A 22,271-nucleotide genomic window follows, 5' to 3' on the forward strand; every position below is an offset into this window, starting at 1 on the left:
ATCCCTTGCCCTCGCTGAACCTCACTTTGCTCCTCTGTAAAATGGACGCAGCCTTTGAAGCTCCCGCCCGAAGTAGCTGAGCCCTCCCTGTATTTGCAATCCGGAAGACCTGGGTTCAAATCTTACCTTTGACACATACCGGCTAGGGGAGAGACCCTGGCAAGTGCCTTTGGCCTCAATTTCCTCCTCTGTAAAACAGGGATCCTGAAGTGTGTCCCACTAGGGCTGCTGTGAAGTCCACCTGCATCTACATCTAGGTGCAAGTTACCGGGACCCCAGCCCGGGTTGGCTCTAACTCCGGTTCCCTCCAAGAGATGGAGACTCCGAGTTTGGACGGTTCCAGACCCTTTCATACGGGGCCATGGAGGTGGTTGCTTTTCTTAACTGGTGTTGGGTTTGGGGGGGTTTTTTCCTTCGTAAGGCTGAACTCAAAGCCATGTGGAAGCCTGGGAGTGGGGACAGGGGGGTAGGAGAGAACAAACCTCTTGCTCCCCATACTTACAGTCTCCCCTTCCCTGTTCCTTATACTGGAAGCAGAAGGAAATGGGAATTATACAACTGGGAGACCCTGGAACCCCAGAAAGTTTTGGCAGTTGTTGAGTGAATGGCCCTTAAAAGGATGGTAATATTCTAAGGAATCTCTTGGAGGAGCTGGGGATGTTCATCCTAGGCTAGGATGAAGTTGCCCAAGGAGACCCAAGTTCAGCCAGAAAGTTGATTTCAAAGGGACAGACTTGAGCCTGAGGGCACTAACTACTTAGTTAGGACTGTGTTTGCTCTTTGTTCTTAAAAGTTTGGCACCTAGGGTGAAGAAACTCCTGCCAGAGATGAGAGTCCTTTTTGCCAAGACTACAAGGGGAACCTTAACTGGTCACTCTGGAAGGGGAAAAAGTGATGACTTTGTTTTTCCCCCAAAGGAAGGCTCTTTTGAACCTTTGCAGGGCTGGCTGCTCTTCTAAGTAGCTATTTTTTTTTTAAGCTTCCTGGGGCCTTGAACTAAAAAGAGCACCATAGAGCCCACTCTTCTCATGAGGCAGAGCTAGGCAGCCCTGGAGCCAAGGACCAGCTGAAGCCTGAACTTGTATAAACCCAGCAAAGCATCAGAGCCATATGCCGAGTAGAGCATTTCTGGTGGAGACAATCCAACTGTGGACCAGGCCAGGTGGGAGCATCGCAATGACATCCCTAGATGACAATATCCTGCAGCATCAGAGGCATGGGTTGTCCCTCCACATATGTACCTTGACCACATCCATTCCATTTATTTGTGCCTTTCCATGTGTGTTACCCACCCATGTCCATTTTTCCCACTGGAGACATGTTTTGGTGGGAGAGTATGCCTCTGGTTTATGAGGGAGAGTGCTTTGTAGCTCCTTACCTTGCTATGCTTTCATAAATACATTTCCTTTGAATATGTTGTATCTTCTGGCTGATTGGTAAACCTGAGTCCGTTGTTAGGGGCTCGAAAGCTACGGTTTTACTGGATGCAGACCCAGAGGGCAGCCTTCTCTGGGAGAAGAATTGGGATAGGGGAGCTCCTAGGCATTACACTTGTTGAAAGGAATTCCTGGAGGAGGGCTAGCTAAAGGTAGAAATACTGTCCAGTAGACACAAAAAAGTCAATAAAACTTAAATAATAATAATTATATATAATAATAATAACAAATAATGATGATGGTAATAACAATATACTTCAAGACTCTATGACTTCCATAGTGAAGGGTCTCCTTTCCTTGACACAGACGTTGTAGTTGGCAGGCAAACATCTCTCCCTCTGGATGCCAGCCTGGCAACATTGAGCCTCTCTGAACTACAGATGCAGGCCTTTGGCACTGGCCCCACATGAAGCCATCCTGGCTTAATGTCCCCCGCCAGACCTTGTCAAGGCCTCACAATGGCCCCTTGCTATAAGGACAGCAGATGTTCTTGTCCCTACTTTACAGATGAAGAAACTGAGGCCCTCCAAGTGGAATGCCATAGCCAATCCCCTGGCAGCTCATCAATCCCCGGGAGCCCCTCTGACGGCAGATCCTGAATGCTTACACCCTGCAGGCAGGGACTGGGGTTTTTTTTTTTCTCTTTTTGTCCCCCCCAGCCCTTGGCACAGTAAGCACTTAATAAATGCTTCTGCTTCTAGACTTAGCATGAAGGATGATGCCAGGTGTTGGGGCTGTCCAGGCAGGGACTCCAGACCTTCTGAGGTTCACACTGAAAAGCCAGCTACTAGAGAAGTTGGCTTCCCCATGTGGATTCCTAATTCACAGTAAGAAAAAGAGAGATGGGGGCAGCTAGGTGGTGCGGTGGATAGAGCACCAGCCCTGGAGTCAGGAGTACCTGAGTTCAAATACGGCCTCAGACACTTAACACTTACTAGCTGTGTGACCGTGGGCAAGTCACTTAACCCCAATTGCCTCACTAAAAAAAAAAGAAAAAGAGAGATGGGGCTTGTGGGAAGTCCACAGGCCATTTGTATGTCCATGATTTTTGTTCCTCCCCATTCTCTCTAATTAGTTCAGACCAATCCCCCCCAGGACGTTTGAGGAGACATTGAGAAAAGATGGGGGGCTTCTGCTTGCAGCCTCTAGATAGTGCTGCTGGGTGAAATACAGGACTCTGCCTACCATAACCAGCTCTACCTGGGCCTCAGCCTGGAAAACACTGGCTGATCCATCCACTGCTTCCGCCTTCCACCCCTGTCCCAGGCTCCTCAAAGAGCCAGCCCACAGGATCATCTCTGAGGGGCTCAGCTAGAGAGGCCAGGGCCTTGGCTGAGGGGCTTTCTGTCCCCCACCTGGGGGGCCCCACCCAAGCTCCTGGCCTGGCATTTGAGACCATCTGCAATTCCACACCACCCAGTCTTACTTCCCACTTCTGCCTTATAAGAATTCTCTGCTAGGTTGAAGCAGGTCTCTTGGTTCCCCAGAGGTCAGCACTCAACAGGTCCCTGGGCATGGTCACACTTTAGGATAGGGAAGAGGACCTTCCAGGACAGCAGTCACCTCCACCTCACGTCAGTGCCCTGGGACAAAACTCCATTTGTTCTACCCTAGTTACACCTTTGCCCCAGAGTGATTGCAAAGGCCTTACACTGAGTCCCCATGGTACCTTGCCTGGAGATAGGCATATAGTGAGCAATTGTGATGTGAGTAATTTCCCTTCATGCCATAGTTACAACCCCCCAAACCCTAATTCTCCCCATCCTCTCTGTCTCCCCCCACCCCTGAAATCTTTTTTGTTTGTTTGTTTGTTTTTTTAAGTGAGGCAATTGGGGTTAAGTGACTTGCCCAGGGTCACACAGCTAGTAAGTGCCAAGTGTCTGAGGCCACATTTGAACTCAGGTACTCCTGACTCCAGGGCTGGTGCTCTATCCACCGTGCCACCTAGCTGTCCCCCCCCCCGAAATCTTTTAAGCCAGAAATCCCCTCCTATTTGTCAAGATTGCCTCGAGAAGGGGGCAGCTAGGTGGCACAGTGGATAAAGCACTGGCCCTGGATTCAGGAGGACATGAGTTCAAATCCAGCCTCAGACACTTGACACTTACTAGCTGTGTGACCCTGGGCAAGTCACTTAATCCTCATTGCCCCACCAAAGATCAAAACAAAACAAAACAAAACAAACAAACAAAAAAAGATTGCCTGGAGATGAGACAATCAGATGCTGGGGAACTTTCATCCAAGAATCCATTGGAGGGGCAGCTAGGTGGCACAGTAGATAAAGCACAGGCCCTGGATTCAGGAGGACCTGAGTTCAAATGTGGCCTCAGACACTTGGCACTTACTAGCTGTGTGACCCTGGGCAAGTCACTTAACCCTCATTGCCCTGTAAAAAAAAAAGAAGAAAAGAAAAGAGTCCATTGGAAGGTTTAGGTCTGAGACAATGCTTTGGCACAAACTCCAATGACTCCCCCCCACACTATATTTTCTCTCCCACTGTGGTTATTTGTGTCTATGTCTAATCCTAGGGATTACACCTATCATGGTAGAATGGAACCAAGCCTGCACTTGGAGTCTGAGGGCCTGGGTTCAAATCCCAATTATGCCACTTCCTATTCCTTTTGGACCTCAGTTTCCTCTACTGTAAAAATGAAAATTATATGGGGGGAGGAGGGCGATCAGTGCCAGGGATTCACCAGAATAAAAGCGGGATAGCAGTCCTCCAACCCTGTCAGCTCTCTCCCCAGGGGAACGTCTGGGCTGAGTGTTTCCTGCCTTTTACATGGGTGGAAATAAAGAGTGCTTTGTACTGGATAAGCCCACAGTCTCTGAGATCTCATTTAGTCCATGTGAGTCCAGAGCTAGGAGGCAGGTGGGAGAATTTTCCCATTTAACATATGAGGAAAGTGAGTCCCAGAGAAGTTAGGTGATTTTTCCTGGGTCATAGAACTAGCAAGTGTCAGAATCAGAACTAAATCTCAGGCCTTCTAAACCCAAGTCCAAAGGTACCTCTCTCCACGAGCCATGTCGGTTAGTGCAAAGTGGGTGCTTTGAAAAGTTCATTGAAGTCCAGAAAAATCCATGATAGGTTCAAATGAATCATCATGAGGAGACATGAATAGTTTTGTTATTGCTAAAAAGTTAGAATGTGTAAATCATCTGTTATTCTTTTCATGGTGAGAAACTCCATGGACATTATCGTGACTCTGTAAAGAAATCTTTTTTTTTTTTTTAAATGGCAGGTCAATGAGGGTTAAGTGACTTGCCCAGGGTCATATAGCTAGTGTCAAGTGTCTGAGGCCAAATTTTAACTCAGGTCCTTCTGAATCCAAGACCAGTGCTTTATCTACCGAGCCACCCAGCTGCCTCCCCACCCCCATAACTAATAAGGGGCAACTATGGGGTTCTGGTATCTTCCTGAATTCAAATCTGGCCTCAGACACTTCCTAGCTGTGTGACCCTAAGCAAATCACTTAACTCTGTTTGCCTCAGTTTCCTTATCTGTAAAATAAACCAGAGAAGGAAATGGCAAAGCACTCCAGTATCTTTGCCAAGAAAACTCCAAATGAGGTCACAGAGAGTCAGACACAACTGAAAAGTGACTGAACAAATGACTCTTAAATGAAATTGTATTAAGATGCAAAACTAAAATTCAATTATAATAAGATACTTTACAAACTTTTTATAAGAATAAACATTAACAGAAGTTTCCCATTTTGTCTATTCTTTGCCTTATTCTTAGTGTTTTTATTTGAGTGTTTCTGAGTGGTTACTAAGTGCATAATAAATACAAAAGAATAAATGTTTGTTGAATGGAATGTGAAGGCAGCAGTCTTCCCCATCTCCTTCGGTCTCTTGTTCAGCTGCATTTCCAATAACAAGGGGCCCCGGGAGGGCCCTGCTCAGCCATGTGGACGGTGCCATTGCCTGGTTCCCTCCCTCCTCCCCCCTCCCAGCAGCTGATGCTGAGCCAAGGTTGGAGGAGTGGAGCTCAGGAGCCTGGACCTTTGCAAAGGCCCGGTGGTCCCTCCTCCAGAGAAGGCCCCTCCCCGTGGCCTGGCTGCCAGACCAGCCTTTCCCATCCTGCCGGCACCCCAGGCCAGGGGCTTCCAATTGAATCTACTTATCAGACCCTGGTGAGAGGGTTGGACTGGCCCCGGCTGTTTTTACATTTGGGGCACGTTGACTCCCCTCCCAAGCCCTGGGCCCCAAAGCTGTGCCTCCCTCCTCCCCATCCCCTGCTTGGGCTCTGCTTGGCTCCCCATCTTCTCCTGGGCCATCCGGCCGGGAAAGGGGCCAGGCCCTGAGCTCAGGCGTTGGCTATTTCAGCCAGAACTGTCTGAGGCGAGGAGCCAGCCCCAACCCAGACACCACCGGGATCTGGCCCACGGGCCTGGGAGGTGGGCGACCTGGGTCCTAGGAAGGGTACAAGGAGAGAGACTGAGGAACTGCACTCCGGGGCTCGGGAGAGCCACAAGTTTGAGGAAGGGATTGTAAGGGGGGGGGGTCCAGAAGGAGCCCACCCTGCACCTTGGGGGTTGAGGCTTTGCCATCTGTGTCTGTGTCTAGCCTGCTTGCCAGTTTTCCTGCCCTCACCCTTGGGGGCTCTCTGGAGGGAGATTGGAGAGAGACTCTTAGCCCCTGAGGGTGCGTGTTAGTTGTTGCTTTGAAATCCCCACCCCTGAGCTAGGGAGGAGTTGAAAGGACCCTTAGCAATCACCCAAACCAAGCTCCTCCTTTTACAAATAAGGAAACTGAGGCCCGGAACGGGAAGAGATTTTTTCCAGGCCTCCTAGCTAACAGAGCCTGGGCTGGCACCCCCTATTCCCGAGCGGAATGGGGAGCTCCGAACTGGGCAGAGGGAGAGGGGCAGGGCCCCGGCCCCAGCGGCGGCGGCCCTGCCTGCCACATCACTTCCCAGGTGAGCAGTGGGCATAAAGGCGCCAGGGAGCTCGGGGCCAGGTGTGTGGCGGGTGGGCACAGGCGTCCCAGACGTGCCCCCCTCTCTCTCCCCCGAAGGCGAGGGCGGGCTGTGACTCTCTAAAGAGCCAGCCAGCCGCCCTCCCCCTCTGGCCCCCAGCCAGCCTCCCAGCCCCCAGCGCCGCCTCCCCTGCTCTCTCCCCGCTCGCTCCAGCCAGGGAAAACAACTGCTCATTTTTCCCTCCCTGCGTCGGCCGGGGTCCTGCCCAGCCCCACACTCCCCGGGTCCGTCGGGAGCTGGCGGGCCAGGAGGCAGCGCTGGGACGCCAGGAGGCGGCGGCCGGGGCCACAGCGGGCAGCAGGCAGGCCGCGATCGCCGGCTCCCGAGCTCGGGGCCGGGCCGGGCCGGGCCGGCCCATCCCCACCCGCCCGCCCACCGTGCGCTCCCTCGGCTGCCTCGGGCCGCCCCAGCTCGGGGCCTCCCGGGGTCCCCCAGGCCCCTCCATCAGGGACTGCAAGACTTGGGACAAGTTTCCTTGGCCGCTTCCTCCCATCCCGGAGCGTCTCACTTCCATCTCTATCTTCCTTCCCTCTCCTCCTCCTTCTCCTCTCTCTCTCTCTCTCACTCTCAGCTCCTTCTTCCACTCCCTCCAGCTCCCTGGGGGCCCTTGCCCGGGAGCCCATGTCCTGGGCCTGCAGTGCCCCCCTCCCTCTGCCTCCTGAAATGCCCCCCTCCGGGCTGTTGGCTCTCTTGCTGCTGGTGGGCCTGGGCGGAGGGGTTCTGGGGGGCCCGGCAGGGGAGCGGGGTGCTGGGGGCGGAGGGGCACTGGCCCGAGAGCGCTTCAAGGTGGTCTTTGCCCCGGTCATCTGCAAGAGAACGTGTCTGAAGGGTCAGTGCCGAGACAGCTGCCAGCAGGGCAGCAACATGACCCTGATCGGGGAGAATGGGCACAGCACCGATACGCTCACCGGCTCCGGCTTCCGAGTGGGTGAGGCTGGCACCGGGACCCTGGGGTTCCGGCAGGAGGGGGAGGCTGGAGTCCGGGAGGGGGGGGCAGTGCCCAGGGTGCCTTGTGGGCGGCACGGATTCAAGAAGAGAAATGCAGGTCCAGGGTGCTTGGGACGGGGGACCCCTGGGTCCTGGGATGAGGAAGCCAGGATGCCTGGATTCTGGGGGGGGGGAGGGCCAGGGCACCTGGATTCTGGGTTCTGGAAGGCAGAGGGCAGGATGCCTGAGACATCCAGGGAGGATTCTGGGAGTAAGAGGAAGAATACTGTGACTGGGTGGGAATGTCAATCAGCACTGGGGAGCGACCTCAGATTTGGCTGAGGGGGGAGGACCAGAAGGAGTCTTCATTCTCTTCCCTTCTTGGCACTGGACTAGCCTCTGTTCCCACCTCCTGCTGCCCCTGCCTCAGTCCCAGTGTCTGTGACCTTTCAGGTTTCCCTCCAGGCACTGTTGACCCCACATTCAGCCCCCTAGACCTGGTGGCTCCCCCACCCCCTCAAACCCTCAAGGCCCCAGAATTGAGGCAAAGGCCCACTCCCTCTGAGGGCAAATTCTGTCCTTGCCTCTAATAACTATCCCCTGGGGCTCGGGTGGCAGGGAGGAGTCCCTTCTTAATTATGCCTGGGGGGGGGGGGAGGGTAATTAGTCAGACTCAGGCCCAGGGAGGTACCATCCAAACATCTCCCACTCTAGGGAGCCCAAAGCTTAGAGGGGCAGATTCTAGTCTCTTGCCCAGTGGTCCCAAGGAATCCCCACATTCAGGCCCTCCTTCGTGTGACAATATTGGTGCCTCTATGTGTGTGTCTAGTGTGCATGTGTGACTGTGCATGTAAGTCTGTGTGTGAACAAGCATGAGTGTCTCTGGGCCCAGGGCCTTCCTGCCTTTGCTGTTGTCTCTGTCTGTGCTGCCCACATCCCTCAGGCACAGTGCCCGGGGCCGCGGGTGGGCGGTGTCACTTGGAGGTCAAGCTCACCACCAGGAGTGACTCACTCAGGAGGGCAGGAAGGAGGCCCTCTCCCTCCACCCCCAATCAACAGGATGGATGGGCCAGGAAGGATGCTTTCTCCCAGGGGCTGGGGGCTTCACAGCCTTATCAAAAGCAGAAAGCAGAGCCCAGAACAACCAGCCCCACCCTGTTCCTGATGTCTGGGAGGCAGCTCCTGCCCAGAGGCAGCTGCCTAGTGAGAGAGGATTTCTCCATGACAGAAGAGGGAGGGCAGAGAGAGGCTAAAAACTGGGGTGAGTTTGGAGCCAGGAGGTCAATAGGGAGATGGAGAGCAAGGCAGCCTTATGGGGCAGCAAAGCCTTGTGCAGAGCCCAGAAGCCTTGGTTCAGCCCGGCCTAAGATCCTTGCTACCTGTGTGTCCCTGGGAAAGTCATTTCTCAATTTCCTCAGCTACAAAATAAGGGCGGGGGAAGGGAGGGGGGGCGGTCAGGGTTAGCTGATCTTTAAAGATCTCTTCCAGCTTCAACGTTCTGTGGTCCAAGAGGGCCCAGGACTGGTCCTGCCCTTTTCCAGAACTTGATCTTAGGAGCCAGCAGCCAAATGCTCTGCATACGAACATGCGTGTGTAAGACAGAAAACGAGCAGGTGTCTGTGCACCTGCAAGCGCATATACGTGTGCAGTCTCAGAAGGCACTGGCCTTGGAGTCGGCTTCGGAGCTGGCTGATCCTGGGCAGGACTTTTTTCCTCTTCTGTACCTCAGCTTCCCTCCTATGACATCTCTGAAACCTCTCGTCCTACATCTGTGTGTTTATGTATGTGTATGTGTGTATGCACGTATGTGTGTGAGTGCCCAGATGCCCCTGTGGGTGACAAATGGGAGAGGTATTGGAGAGACCATGAGTCAAGTTTGGGGGGGGGAGGGAGAGGGGGGACTGGATTAGGATGTGGGAAGGGCTTTCCCCCAGCCCCATTCCCAGCTGGCACTGTGACACTCCCCCACCCCACCCCATCTTTCCTTGCAGTGGTATGCCCCCTGCCCTGTATGAATGGAGGTCAGTGTTCATCCCGAAATCACTGTCTCTGCCCCCCGGACTTCACCGGCCGATTCTGCCAGGTGCCAGCAGGCAGCATGGGAGCAGGCATAGGTCGAAGTGGGGCTCTGGCTGGCCCCCCACCCCCTGCCCCTGAGGGGGAGCCGGTGGCCAGCAAGCATGCCATCTATGCAGTCCAGGTGATCGCAGACCCCCCTGGTGCAGGGGAGCAGCCTCCGGCCCAGCATGCCGCCTTCCTGGTGCCCCTGGGGCCCGGCCAGATCTCAGCCGAAGGTATGAGAACTGAGAGAAGGAGACACACAGAGATGGAGACACCAAGGGGAGTGGGGGTCAAAGAGACAAAGACTGACTGAGACACAGAGAGACCCCCTGCTTGGCCCCAGGATAGGACTAGGAGCCAATGTGGGCAATCATGAGACAGGTTGAGTTGGGTTTGGCATGGGCACAGAATGAGTTCTGTCTTCTAGTGTAATGGGTACCCTGGGACGTGATGGGTACCTCTTCAGTGGGGGTATCCGGGAGAAGGCCAGATGGGCACTTGAGGGTTTTTGTGGAGGGAGTCCAAATGCAGGTCGGGACCAGATGTCTCTGAGGCCCTTCCCAGGTCTGCCATTGTGTCTTTGAGGGAAGAGAGGGGAATGGAAGGGTAAATGAAAGGACAGAGGGGAAGAACGAAAAGAGTGGGAGGAAGGGAGAGAGAGACACAGACACAGACACAGACAGAGAGAACCCTCCAAAGACTTTGGAAGAGACAGACAGACTGATGGAGCGAGACCCAGAGGTATTAAGCCAGCCAGGAAGGGGGTTCATGGGCAGGACAAGGCCAGAGGTGGGCCCAGCCTAGGCGATGCTGACACACTGTGTCCTGTGCCCTCCAGTGCAGGCACCACCCCCTTTGGTGAATGTGAGAGTTCATCATCCCCCAGAGGCCTCTGTCCAGGTTCATCGCATTGAAGGGCTGAGCGCTGAGGGCCCTGCACCCCCCCAGCACCTCCTCCCCCACCCCAAGACCCCCCACCCTCGGCCTCCCACTCAGAAGCCCCTGGGCCGCTGTTTCCAGGATACGCTACCCAAGCAGGCTGTGAGTGACCCTTGGGGCCCCCTAGGCTCTTCCCTGGGGACCTCACCTCAGCCCTTGGGACCACTCTTTTCCCACCTTAGGCTCCCAAACCAGCTATGGCTACCCTGGCTCTGCCCTTCCTCCACTGCTGGGCACCCTGTGCTGGGCTGTCTCTGATGGGGCATGGGCAGCCTTGGGCTGGGGAAGTCAGATTTGAACTAGTTGTGGGTGATCTTAGGTGAGATGCCCAAGTCTCCTCTAGCTGTGACATCCTAAGATCCTTCTGGGGCTGAAAGAGGGTCAAAGAACCGGAGGTCTCGGGAACCCCCTAACTTGGGCCTTCCTTGGGCCACAGTGTGGCAGTAACCCCCTTCCAGGGCTGACCAAGCAAGAGGACTGCTGTGGGAGTGTCGGCACCGCCTGGGGTCAAAACAAATGTCACAAGTGTCCCCAGCTGCAGTGTGAGTGGCTCCTCATTCCAAGTATAGCTTGGCCTCTTGGGCCCCTTCTCCCCCTACCTATTCCTCCCTCCCCTCCCAACTGGTCCCCTTCTGCACCCCTCCCCAGTGACCCGTAGCCATCCTTTCCCCCAGACACCGGTGTGCAGAAGCCAGGGCCCATACGTGGGGAGCTGGGAGGTGACTGCCCCCAGGGTTACAAGAGGCTGAACAGCACCCACTGCCAAGGTATGAGGGCCCTGGGAGGTGGACAAAGCAGGGTTGGGAATGGCCAATCATAGGCCATACCAGGGACTGGAGACTTGGCCAGCTGGAGGGTCCCTGGGCCACAAGGATGTAGAGGTGGGAGGAGGGAGCCAGGGAGGGCATCCTAGCGTCTCTCTCTCTCCCTCCCTCCCGCCCGCCCTCCCTCCCCTCCTTGTTTTCCCCGCAGACATCAATGAGTGTGCCATGCCAGGCATGTGCCGTCATGGAGACTGTCTCAACAGTCCAGGCTCCTACCGCTGTGTCTGTCCCCCTGGCCACAGTCTCGGCCCCTCTAGAACCCAGTGCCTGGGTAAGATGTCCTGGGAAAAAGTCAGAGGCCATGTGGCCATCTGGGTGGCAAAGGTCCTGTTGTGATGGGGGGGCAGGGCAGGTGCAGAGGGGGGGGTCGAGAATAATTCCCATCCTATGGGGACAGGTCAGAGAACTTGTATAGGTTGAAGTAAGGTCAGAGGTCATGGGGTCCAGTTATGGGTGGAGTTGGGGTGACCCAGGGGCATGAGGTCAGGTTGCCCAGGGCAGGCAGGGAATCTGTCCTGATTCTCTTTCTCTGATTTCTTGCCTCAGCGGAGAAGCCAGAGGAGAAGAGTCTCTGTTTCCGCCTGGTCAGCCACGACCTACAGTGCCAGCACCCGCTCACCACCCACTTAACCCGTCAGATGTGCTGCTGCAGCGTGGGCAAGGCCTGGGGGGCACGCTGCCAGCGCTGCCCTGCTGATGGCACTGGTCAGGCACTGCCCTCCCTGCACTGTTGGGGGGCTGACCCCCCAAGCTCCAGGGTACTGCTGGGGGAGCAGGGAGGGTAGCACCCAGGCACTGGGGAGGGAGGAAAGCTGTGTGGAAGCAGCAAGCTACAGGGTCCTGCCAGAGGAGGTGAACTCCCCTCAACTCCTGGGCACCACTGGGGGAGGTGGGAACCCCAGAGATGTCCAAGGAAATTCACTTCTCTGTTCCCTTCCCTACACAGCTGCTTTCAAAGAGATTTGCCCAGCGGGGAAAGGTTACCACATCCTGACCTCCCACCAGACACTCACCATCCAGGGAGAGAGTGACTTCTCTCTGATCCTGCACCCAGATGGGCCCCCCAAATCCCAGCAGCCCCCAGAGAGCCCCAGCCAGGCCCCCCTGCAGGAGGAGCTGGAGGAGAAGGGTAAGAGCTTAGCCCACCAGTCACAGCAGCTGAATCAGACCCATGACTGGGGGTAGGTGGGCCTTCACCCCACGGTGCCAGCATTCAGAGGGCCAAAAGCACTGTGCCAAGGGCTGCACTCCTCTCCAAACACTCCCTCCACCCTATGTTAGGTGCCCCAGGACTAGAAATGGCTAGTTCAGACTGACTCCGCCCCAGTCTATTTCTATTAATCATCTAACCCACAATGCTCCTAACACTCCATTGGGACCCTGATATCTGGGCTTCCTCAACCACCTCCCCAATGCCCTCACCTCCTGTGCTTCGGAGGCCTTGACCCCCTCCAGTAGGATGCTCTCCAGACCTCTGACCAAATTCCCTGCAGGTTGGTGACCTTCCCGTGACCTTGACTCTAACCCAGTCCCTAGCCCCAACCGTACCTCAGGCTCTTCCACACACCAGGTGCTAAATGCTGCCCTTTTCTCTTCCAGGGGTGACCACGGACTCTGTGAGTATACAGGCTACAGCCTGGAAGCTGCAGCTGGGGAGAGCCACAAAGGGAGGGAGGCAGAGAGCCAAGGGGGCAAGTTACTGGCCACCTGGGAGAGGGATGGAGATGGAAATGAAGTTGGGTGAATGGTAGGCAGAGCCCAGGAGGGAGGGCTCACACGGAGCTCAAGGCTGCCTTGTTTCCCTCCACATTCCCCACACCCCATCCTCAGATGGACTCCGAGGAGCGCCCAGCTCAACAGGGCCAATCCCCTGTCACCACGCTACCGCCAGTGCGCCCTTACCCAGGTGAACCAGGAAGGGGAAAGAGACAGGGCAGGGAGGAAAGGCCTCACCAGTCAGGGGATGCAGTCGGAGGCCTGCTGGGGAGGCCAGTGGGCGGGGCGGGGGATCCCACTTGAAGGAGGCTCCCCTATCCAAGTGACTCAGTCAGGTACTGGTCTCTTTCTACCAGAGCTGATTTCTCGCCCCACCCCGCCTGCGATGCGCAGAGTCCCTCCGGATCTGCTCCCATCCAGGAGCGCTGTGGAAATCGCCCCAACCCAGGTCACAGGTAAGCCTCGCATCCGGTCCAGACCGCGATCCCCAGCCTGGCGCCCGGGTCCTGCTTCTGCCCAGGCCAGGGCAACCAGATCGACTCATTTCATTTGAGTGCCTGCCATGGGCACAGAGACAAAAAGACCCAGTCCTTGCGACTCCACGAGCTTACATTCTAACAAGCCGAGGCTGCCGCGGAAGTGGTGGTCAGAGAGGGGAGCCAGGGGGAAGCTGTTGGCCTGAGGCCTGGCCAGGCGAGGCCATCACCAAACAGAGCAGGGACGTCCGGGTCGCTCAGGACACCGCTCTCCCTCCTCACAGAAACTGACGAGTGCCGGGTGAACCGCAACATTTGCGGGCACGGGGAATGCGTCCCCGGCCCCTCTGGCTACTCTTGCCAGTGCTATCCAGGCTACCGGCCCCATCCACAGCAGCTGTACTGCGTCGGTGAGTACGCACGCGAGGGGGCCCCACGGTAGAGAGGGGGCCGAGGATCAGGGCCGCGGTGGCTGAAGGCTCCGGGACCCAGGACCTTAAAAGTTCGCACGAGCCCCCCCGCAGGGAAGGGGAGAGGATGGAAGGCAGGGAACAGAAGCGAGGAGCTCCTAGGCTGGGGATCCCACGGAGCGGAGACGGCAGAGGATGGAGGGGAGGGGGCTGAGCCTCAGTGGGGACGAGGGGCGCCTCGACCCCTGATGTCAGAGCTCACGCAGGCCCTGAGGAGGTCAGGGGCTGAAGATGTTCCACGACTTGTCTTATCTCGCCCTCCCACAGATGTGAACGAATGTGAGACTGAACCCTGCGGGGTCGGGAAGGGCGTCTGCATGAACACGGGGGGCTCCTACAACTGTCACTGCAACCGGGGCTACCGGCTGCACGTCACCCAAAGCGGCCGCTCCTGCGTGGGTAAGGGCAGGAGAGGGGCGGGAGGGGATGGGAACGTGGGGGCGTTGCCAAATGGACAGCTGGTCTCTGGGGAGGGGCTTGTGGAGGGCCGAGATTGGGGGGCGGACGAGACCAGGCCTCCGTGAGTGTGGCTAATGAGCGTCAGGGAGAGGCTTTGTGGATCTTTGAGGATGTGAGAGGAGAGACCAAGAGGGCGGGACTTGGAGAAGGGTGGGATCAGATGCCGTCCAGCCTTGGATCATGGCCCCCAAAGAGGGCGGGGCCTCAGGCCATTGAGGCACCGGGATATTAGTTCTGCCGAAAGGGCGGAACCTCGCTGGGGCAGGCCCCCGAAGGGGCGGGGCTTGAAGCCCGCCTCCTGTCTTTTCCCCATGCGGTGCTCAGACCTCAACGAGTGCGTGAAGCCCCACCTGTGCGGGGACGGCGGCTTCTGCATCAACTTCCCGGGGAACTATAAGTGCAGCTGCTATCCCGGCTACCGGACCAAGCCGTCCCGGCAACCACTGTGCGAAGGTAGGCCCGGGATGGGGAGAGGACCGGCGGGGACACCCAGCGCGGGGCGGGGCGGCCTAAAGAGGGCTGGGCTGGCGGACGCCCCCTCCCTCCTCAGCTCTTTTGCCGTGACAGCCCTCCTCTCCCTCGTCCCGGGGTCCAGCCTGAGCCTCCCATCTGTCCGCAGACATCGATGAGTGCCGGGACCCCGGCTCCTGCCCGGACAGCAAATGCGAGAACAAACCGGGCAGTTTCAAGTGCATCGCGTGCCAACCTGGATACCGGAGCCAAGGGGGAGGAGCCTGCCGGGGTGAGGGGCAGGGGTGGATGGGAGGGGAGAGACCAGCTTGGGACACGGAATCATCTGGGTCACCTTCAGGGATGGGAACTCGGACCCCACCTGGGTCCGGCCTGGCCAAGCTCAGTTCCTTCCGGTTGTCCGTTCCCTCCAACACGCCCTTCGCCCACAGATGTGGACGAGTGTGCTGAGGGCAGCCCCTGCCAACCGGGCTGGTGCGAGAACCTCCCAGGCTCGTTCCGCTGCACGTGCGCCCAGGGCTATGCGCCCGCCCCAGACGCCCGCAGTTGCCTGGGTGAGTGCCCCTGGGGCGGGGGTGGGGGCTCTAGATTGGTCTGAGGTCCCCAGACTGGACACTGACCTCTAGCCCCCCCCCAGATGTGGATGAGTGCGAGGCTGGGAACGTGTGCGAGAATGGTGTCTGCACCAACACTCCAGGCTCATTCCAGTGCCAGTGTCTCACGGGCTACCACCTCTCCCGGGACCGGAGCCGCTGCGAGGGTGAGCAGGAAAGGAAGCTCTTCCGCTGGCTGCTAAGGGGGCCCGGAGTGCAGGGGATGTGGGTTAGTTCAGGCCTTCAGTTTGCCCATCCCTAAAATGGGTTTGGACTAAGGCTCTGCCGTTCTAGGTTCTCTGAGATTCTATGCTCTCTCTTCTTAAGCCCCTTCCCTGTCTGACATCCTGGGTTCTGAGGTCCTTCTCAGTCTAGGCAATGTAGGTTCCAAAGTCACTCCCAGCTCTGATATTCCCTGTAATACGTCACGGTTTCCACAAGGGTCCTGGACCTCTTTGCTAGGTCAGCAAGTGCTGCCCTCTGACTGCTTCCCCAGAAGCCTTCAGGTCCTGTCTAGAGTTCCACTTTGGCATTTTGGGAGCCTGGGCTGTGTTCAGAGCCCTGCCCTAGTCTCTGGGAGGAAGGGGACTGAGGGTGGGAGAGATAAGAGGTATCTTCTGTCCTCTTGGAAATGATAGTCTAGTAGCTTCGTGCTTTTTTCCATTTGTTTCTCCCTTTCAAGTCTGAAGGTCAGGGATGGTTGACTGGGCTGCCCCAGCAGGGGCTCTGCTCTGAGAGTAGGGGACAGACTGAGGCCTGTCCTCCTTTGGAGATCAGACGGCCTTATTGGCATACACTCCCAATCTGAGTTCATGTCTAGGGCTGGGCAAACCCCTGGGCCCCGTGGGGGAGCAGGAGGGGCTCAGGATACCTGGGTTCATTGGCTTTCTGCTTTCTGCCCCCAGACATTGATGAGTGTGACTTCCCAGCAGCCTGCATTGGAGGTGACTGCAGCAACACCAATGGCTCCTACCGATGCCTCTGTCCCCCAGGCCATCGGCTGGTGGGTGGCAGGAAGTGCCAAGGTACCCACCTAGCAGGAGAAATTGAGGCATGGAGGAACAGCTAAAAAGCAGCCCTGCCCCCTTACAGAACTCCACAGTACCCACATGCTCCCCACAAAACCTCCACCACCCCTTGGCTGTTGGATCTTTTATCCCACCCAGAGGAACTGCCCTTCCCAGGTCCCCAAAAGATGCAATTGAGGCTAGAGTAGAGGGCTTGGCTTTAGCCCAGGTGGGGCTGGGGAGGGGGCTGGAGCCCAGGATGAAAGTGCTCTGGGCCTTGGCTTCTGGTGCATCTCGTCTTTGTCCTTGCCCAGACATAGACGAGTGTAGCCAGGATCCAGGACTGTGTCTCCCCCATGGAGCCTGTGAGAATGTGCACGGCTCTTACGTGTGTGTCTGTGATGAGGGCTTCACCCCGACCCACGACCAGCACGGCTGTGAGGGTGAGTGCCCACTCTTTTCCCCATCCACTCGCCTCCCCACCCAGGTGCTCTCCCTTTCTTTTGCTGTGGAGGCCTGAGTCTTTCCCCTTGTGGCTGAGGTCCCAGGAGTCCCCGGTCTTTCCCCACTCCCCATAGCCAGGCTCTGGTCTCTCTCCCTAGGAGGCCACCCCATGGGTACCTGAGCCTGGGCTCTCTTCCCTGCCCCCACACCCCCATGTTTCAGAGGCCGAGCAGCCCCACAACAAGAAGGAATGCTACCTAAACTTCGATGACACCATCTTCTGTGACAGCGTCCTGGCCACCAATGTCACCCAGCAGGAGTGCTGCTGCTCACTGGGCGCCGGCTGGGGGGACCATTGCGAGATCTACCCCTGCCCTGTCTACAGCTCAGGTCAGGGCAGGGGCCTACCAGGAGATGGGGGTGGGGAGCAAGAGAAGCAGACACAGGTAGGGGAAACAATGACCTCTACCCTGGGGCCCTTTGTACCCTGGGCAACCTAGGGCCACATATCTCTCCTCTTCCTGACTCAGTTTCTTCCTCTGTAAAATGAGAGGATGCAAGAGGCAGGATGATAGCAAAAGCATTGCCTCTGAATTAAAGGTCCTGGGTTCAAATCCTGCCTTTCTGATGCTCTCTCCCTAGGTAACCTTGGGAAAGGCGCTAGGCCTGTTTCCCCATTTGTAAGATGAGGGGGTTGGACCAGATGGTCTCTGAGCTACTTACTTCTAGCGACAGCTAGGTGGCGCTACAGTGGATAGACCATTGGGTCTGGAGTCAGAAAGACCCGAATTCAAATCCAACCTCAGACACTTACTTGCTATGTGATCCTGGGCAAGTAGTTTAACCTCTCAGCCTCAGTTTCCTGACTTGTAAAATGGGGATATTAACAGCATGTCCCTTACAGATGGCATGAGGACCAAAGAAGAGCACGTGTACAGCATCCTGCAAACCTTAAGATACTATATAAATATTAGCTATAATGAGAGAAGACCCCAGGACCAGTACTGGGGTGCAGTTAGAAGAAGGGAAGAAACTACTGATCATTCTCCCCTCTGTTCCTCTTACCCCATAGCTGAATTTCATAGTCTCTGTCCAGATGGAAAAGGTTATATCCAAGAGACCAACATAATCAACTATGGCATCCCAGCTCATCGGGGTAAGGGACACTTCCCAGCCCTCCCTCATTTGTTCTTTCATTCACTTAGGTGAATGAATGCCCACTTCCGAGGTAGCTACAAAGATGAAATCATCTTTGCTCTTGGGGATTTTTTATCCATGGTAGTGGAGGGCTTCCCATATATGTGTGTTCATAAATACAAAATATACATAAGGTCAGTTTCAGGGTGCTAGGAGAGGGTGTGGTCTGAAGGGAGCTAGGGATTCTGTGAGGCAGAGGGGAGGAGGAAGGGCATTCTAGGCATGGGCACAGCCAGTGCAAAGGGATGGGAGCTGGGGGCAGCTAGGTGGCGCAGTGGATAGAGCACCGGCCCTGGAGTCAGGAGGACCTGAGTTCAAATCTGGCCTCAGACACTTAACACTTACTAGCTGTGTGACCCTGGACAAGTCACTTAACCCCAATCGCCTCACTAAAAAAAAAAAAAAAAAAGGGATGGGAGCTGGAGATGGGATGCCCAGAGTAAACAGGGGGCATGGGGAAGCTTGCAGTTGGTTGTAGAGACAACGAATGGGGAACCACTTTGGTTTCTCTCCCCTGGCTCTGGCTAAAAAGAGGGGAAGCAGGAGCTTCCTGCTGAACCCCTGCTGATCCTCCTGCAGACATTGACGAGTGTACGCTCTTTGGAGAGGAGATCTGTAAGGAGGGCAAGTGTGTCAACACGCAGCCAGGCTACGAGTGTTACTGCAAGCAAGGGTTCTACTATGACGGGAACCTGCTGGAGTGTGTGGGTAAGTGTGTGGTTGAGCGTCTAGCCGGAGACCTCCAGGAATAGGGAAGCCATCCCCTGTGGCCACCCCTACCCCCTTCTCACCCGGCCCTTTAATCACTGCTGCCCAGTTTGGACCCTTAGCCATGTCTTTCCTACAATGAGGCTTCCTGGAGGGGATATTTTCCAGATGGTGCTTGACCAGGGCAGAGGATAGAAGCCCTTCACTTCCTGTGACATCAGATACCCAGGCTTCTCCTTGTCTCCCCTCCTTACTGACCAATTCTGGGCCTCAGTTTTCTCCTCTGTGCAATGGGGATGGTCACCACTGGCCCACTCCCTTTACTATGAAGATTGGGAAAAGCAAAAGAGGCAGTGCAAAGTGGGGGTGACCTTTCACTCCTTGCCTTGGTCCCCCAGCCAGCTCTAAAGGCAGCAGCTGCAAGCAGGCCCTGGGGAGTGAGGGGCTCTGAGCCTAGGGGGAGGAAGGGACGGGGTCTTTCCACTCAGACAACCCCTTTCCCTCTGCTCAGACGTCGACGAGTGTCTAGATGAGTCCAAGTGCCGGAATGGCGTGTGTGAGAACACTCGAGGTGGCTACCGCTGCTCTTGTACTCCTCCCGCTGAGTACAACCCAGCCCAGCGCCAGTGTCTGATCCCCGAAGAAATGGGTGAGGAGCCGAGCCAGGGTTCTAGGGGCAAGCAAAGAGGTGGAGGGAGAAGGAAGGGGAGGAGGGCTGGGGCTGACTCCTCTGCTTATAGACATGGACGAGTGCCAAGATCCAGGGGCCTGCCAGCACGGACGATGCATTAACGTGCCTGGCTCTTTTCGCTGTGAGTGTCACCTGCCCTGGGTGCCAGGGCCCACTGGACGGGACTGTCAGCTCTTGGAGAGCCCAGCAGGTGAGGGCTGGGCATCCCTGGGACTGGCTGCCTCAGTGCCCATCTGTCACTGTCTCTGCTGGTCCCAATTCATTGTTCATTCGTTCATTCGTTCATTCATTCACTCATTCGTTCCTTGCTGAGGAGTGTTGCTGGGGCAAACACAGAGCTCAGATAGGCCTCCCCCTGCCTTCATGGAGTTCCCAGTCTAGGGCAGGGCAATTCAAACACCAAGCACTTTAATCCACAATGGTAGATGAAAACTGAAATAAAGGGGTGCGGACCCAAATATTCTGGGAGATCCGCAGGGAAGGGCAGTTACTGATGTGACAGGGGCATCCTGGAAGGCTTCCTGAAGGAGAGGACATTTGCATGAGCTTTAAAGAATGGAAGGAAATTCGAGCAAAGAAAGAAGAATTCTAGACATTAGAGACAGCTGAAGCAAAGACCAGGCTTGGGAAAGTACTTCGAAGATCACAAGGCACAGTGTGTGGGGAGGGGGCCTTGAATGCCAGGCAAAAGCATGTGACCTTGACTAGCTCTTGTCTATCTGGGGGAGGGGAAAGATGGCAGGCATCTGAGGAGGGTCAGCCTCTCTCTCTCTCCCTTCCCCCTGCAGACAGGCCCCAGGACCGGAGAGATGTGTGCTGGGGCCAGCGAGGGGATGATGGCATGTGTGCAGGGCCCCTGACCGGCCCTCTCCTGCTCTATGAGGAATGTTGCTGCCGCCAGGGCCGAGGCTGGGGGGCCCAGTGTCGCCCCTGCCCACCCCGGGGGCCAGGTGAGCCAGAGGCAGGGGTGGGGGTGGAGAAGGACAAGAGCCTGAATGGGCTGGGGGCGGGATGGCCAGGAAGGAGGCATGGGGGCTTGATTTAAAGAATGGGTCGAGGGGGCAGCTAGGGGGCACAGTGGATAAAGCACTGGCCCTGGATTCAGGAGAACCTGAGTTCAAATCCAGCCTCAGACACTTGACACTTACTAGCTGTGTGACCCTGGGCAAGTCACTTAACCCTCATTGCCCTGTAAAAAACAAACAAAAAAAAGAATGGGTCGAGCCCCAGGGGGAGGCCAGAACAGATGCCCCACAAATCTGTTCAAATGAAGGCGAAAAGGGAGTATAGGTAGTGGGTTCCAATCCCACCGCTCCTCTTGCTGACCAGTGGTGGTGATGAGGTGGTGGGTCTAGGCGTCCTCGGGGACCATATATAGGCCTTGGGTTGGCAGCCGTTGACCTCCACCCTCTCATCCCCCAGGACTTCAGTGCCCGAACTCCCAGAGCGAAAGTAACTCTTTTTGGGACGTGAGCCCCCTGTTCCTGGGGAAGCCCCACCGAGGTGAGTCACCCTACCCCTGCCGCCCCAGCCCAGCTTCGGGACTTGGGGTCCGCAGAGAAGTGGACCTGGAGTCCCTCTGCAGGCATTTACGAGCACGCTGTGTGAATAACCCTGGGCAAGTCACTTCACCTGTCAGTCTCAGTTTCCGCATCTGTAAAATGGGGCTAGTAATGACGCCTACCTCACAGGGTGTGAAAAGCGCTTCGCAGCCCTATGTAAATGTTAGCTATTATTATCACCGTCATCCCTCTCGGTCGCAGAAGAGGACAGCTCCGAGGAGGACTCGGACGAGTGCCGCTGCGTGAGCGGCCGCTGCGTGGCCCGCCCGGGGGGCGCGGTGTGCGAGTGTCCCGGCGGCTTCCTGCTGGACGCGTCCCGCACGCGCTGCGTGGGTGAGCCCGGGGGGGCGGGGCGGAGAGGGCGGGGCGGGGCGGAGTGGACGGGGCGGAGTCTGCGCAGGTGGCGGCCCCCTCCCCCAGCCTTGTCCATTTCCGCGCTGTCTCGCCCGCAGATATTGACGAGTGCCGAGAGCTGAATCAGCGGGGGTTGCTGTGCAAGAGCGAGCGCTGCGTCAACACAAGCGGCTCCTACCGCTGCGCCTGCAAGGCCGGCTTCGTGCGAATCAGGCCGCACGGGGCGTGCGTGCCCCAGCGCCGCCGCTGAGCCCGGCGCCTACCCAACCCCTGTGCCCACCCCTTGCTCATAGAGCCCTGAAGAGCCGGACAAGGAGCAGCGCCCCAGGGGGAGGGCTCGGGAGGGCTCCTAGGAAGAGGGGCTCCCCTGCGCATTTCCCCCTCCTCGCTCTCAGAGGGCTGAAGCCGGTACGAACCGCCTTCTCTGACCCCGTAGTTCTGAGGGACGTGCCAGGGTCCCAAGGGGACGTTATGCCTGGAGCTGCCCTGCAGAGGGCTGTTTGACTGTGTGGACACAGCCTGGTTATGGACTGTCAGCTTGCCGGGGCAGGCACCTGCACCAGGCTCTTAGGAGGTTGTATCTTAGTAACAGAAGCCAGGACACTTGCTCCCTGCCGGTGGGTGTGACTGACTGCCCACCCACTGAGATATGTTTATGGAGCCCCACAGAGATAAAGTTCTGCTGTTTACTCTTATTCCTTTAAGTTCATGGTCTGGAAGAATATGTCTGGCCCTTAAAACGCTCAGAGTGCTGATCTACCGTGTGTGAGGGAGCCAGGCTCTTCTTGGAGGTGGCCTAGCAGTGGCAGCCCTGGGGGTCACATTCTTTCCACAAGATGGAAGAGGCATCACAGTCCCTCAGGTGGCCTGGCAGGAGTGACTCCAGCCCTTCGGATGCCCCTTCCCCCTCCCCCTCCCCCTCATGTAGCTCCCATGATCCAACACTCCAGGCCCAAGA

The 22,271-nt window shown here is 56.7% G+C and overlaps 1 protein-coding gene across 3 annotated transcripts; it reads left to right on the forward strand.

Annotated features, from left to right (window-relative positions):
• The first annotated feature begins 6,789 nt into the window (after positions 1–6,789).
• LTBP3 (latent transforming growth factor beta binding protein 3) lies at positions 6,790–22,252 on the forward strand. Of its 3 annotated transcripts, XM_043970653.1 has the most exons (28): positions 6,790–7,342; positions 9,333–9,635; positions 10,241–10,443; positions 10,778–10,883; positions 11,016–11,108; positions 11,314–11,436; positions 11,712–11,870; positions 12,112–12,294; positions 12,765–12,781; positions 12,996–13,071; positions 13,238–13,336; positions 13,642–13,767; positions 14,095–14,226; positions 14,611–14,739; positions 14,906–15,028; positions 15,189–15,311; positions 15,395–15,517; positions 16,256–16,375; positions 16,672–16,800; positions 17,024–17,191; positions 17,874–17,957; positions 18,578–18,706; positions 19,218–19,355; positions 19,447–19,587; positions 20,186–20,347; positions 20,820–20,900; positions 21,161–21,292; positions 21,412–22,252. In XM_043970653.1, exons 1-28 carry the CDS (start codon positions 7,036–7,038, stop codon positions 21,561–21,563), a joined length of 3,861 nt encoding a protein of 1,286 aa, XP_043826588.1. In that variant the 5' UTR covers positions 6,790–7,035; the 3' UTR covers positions 21,564–22,252. The 3 variants fall into 3 exon arrangements, with proteins under 3 accessions (XP_043826588.1, XP_043826589.1, XP_043826590.1); XM_043970654.1 differs by lacking the exon at positions 19,447–19,587; XM_043970655.1 differs by lacking the exons at positions 21,161–21,292; positions 21,412–22,252 and adding an exon at positions 21,089–21,141.
• Positions 22,253–22,271: the final 19 nt, after the last annotated feature.

Source organism: Dromiciops gliroides, chromosome 6, assembly GCF_019393635.1.
Source record: "Dromiciops gliroides isolate mDroGli1 chromosome 6, mDroGli1.pri, whole genome shotgun sequence".
Taxonomy (NCBI): domain Eukaryota; kingdom Metazoa; phylum Chordata; class Mammalia; order Microbiotheria; family Microbiotheriidae; genus Dromiciops; species Dromiciops gliroides.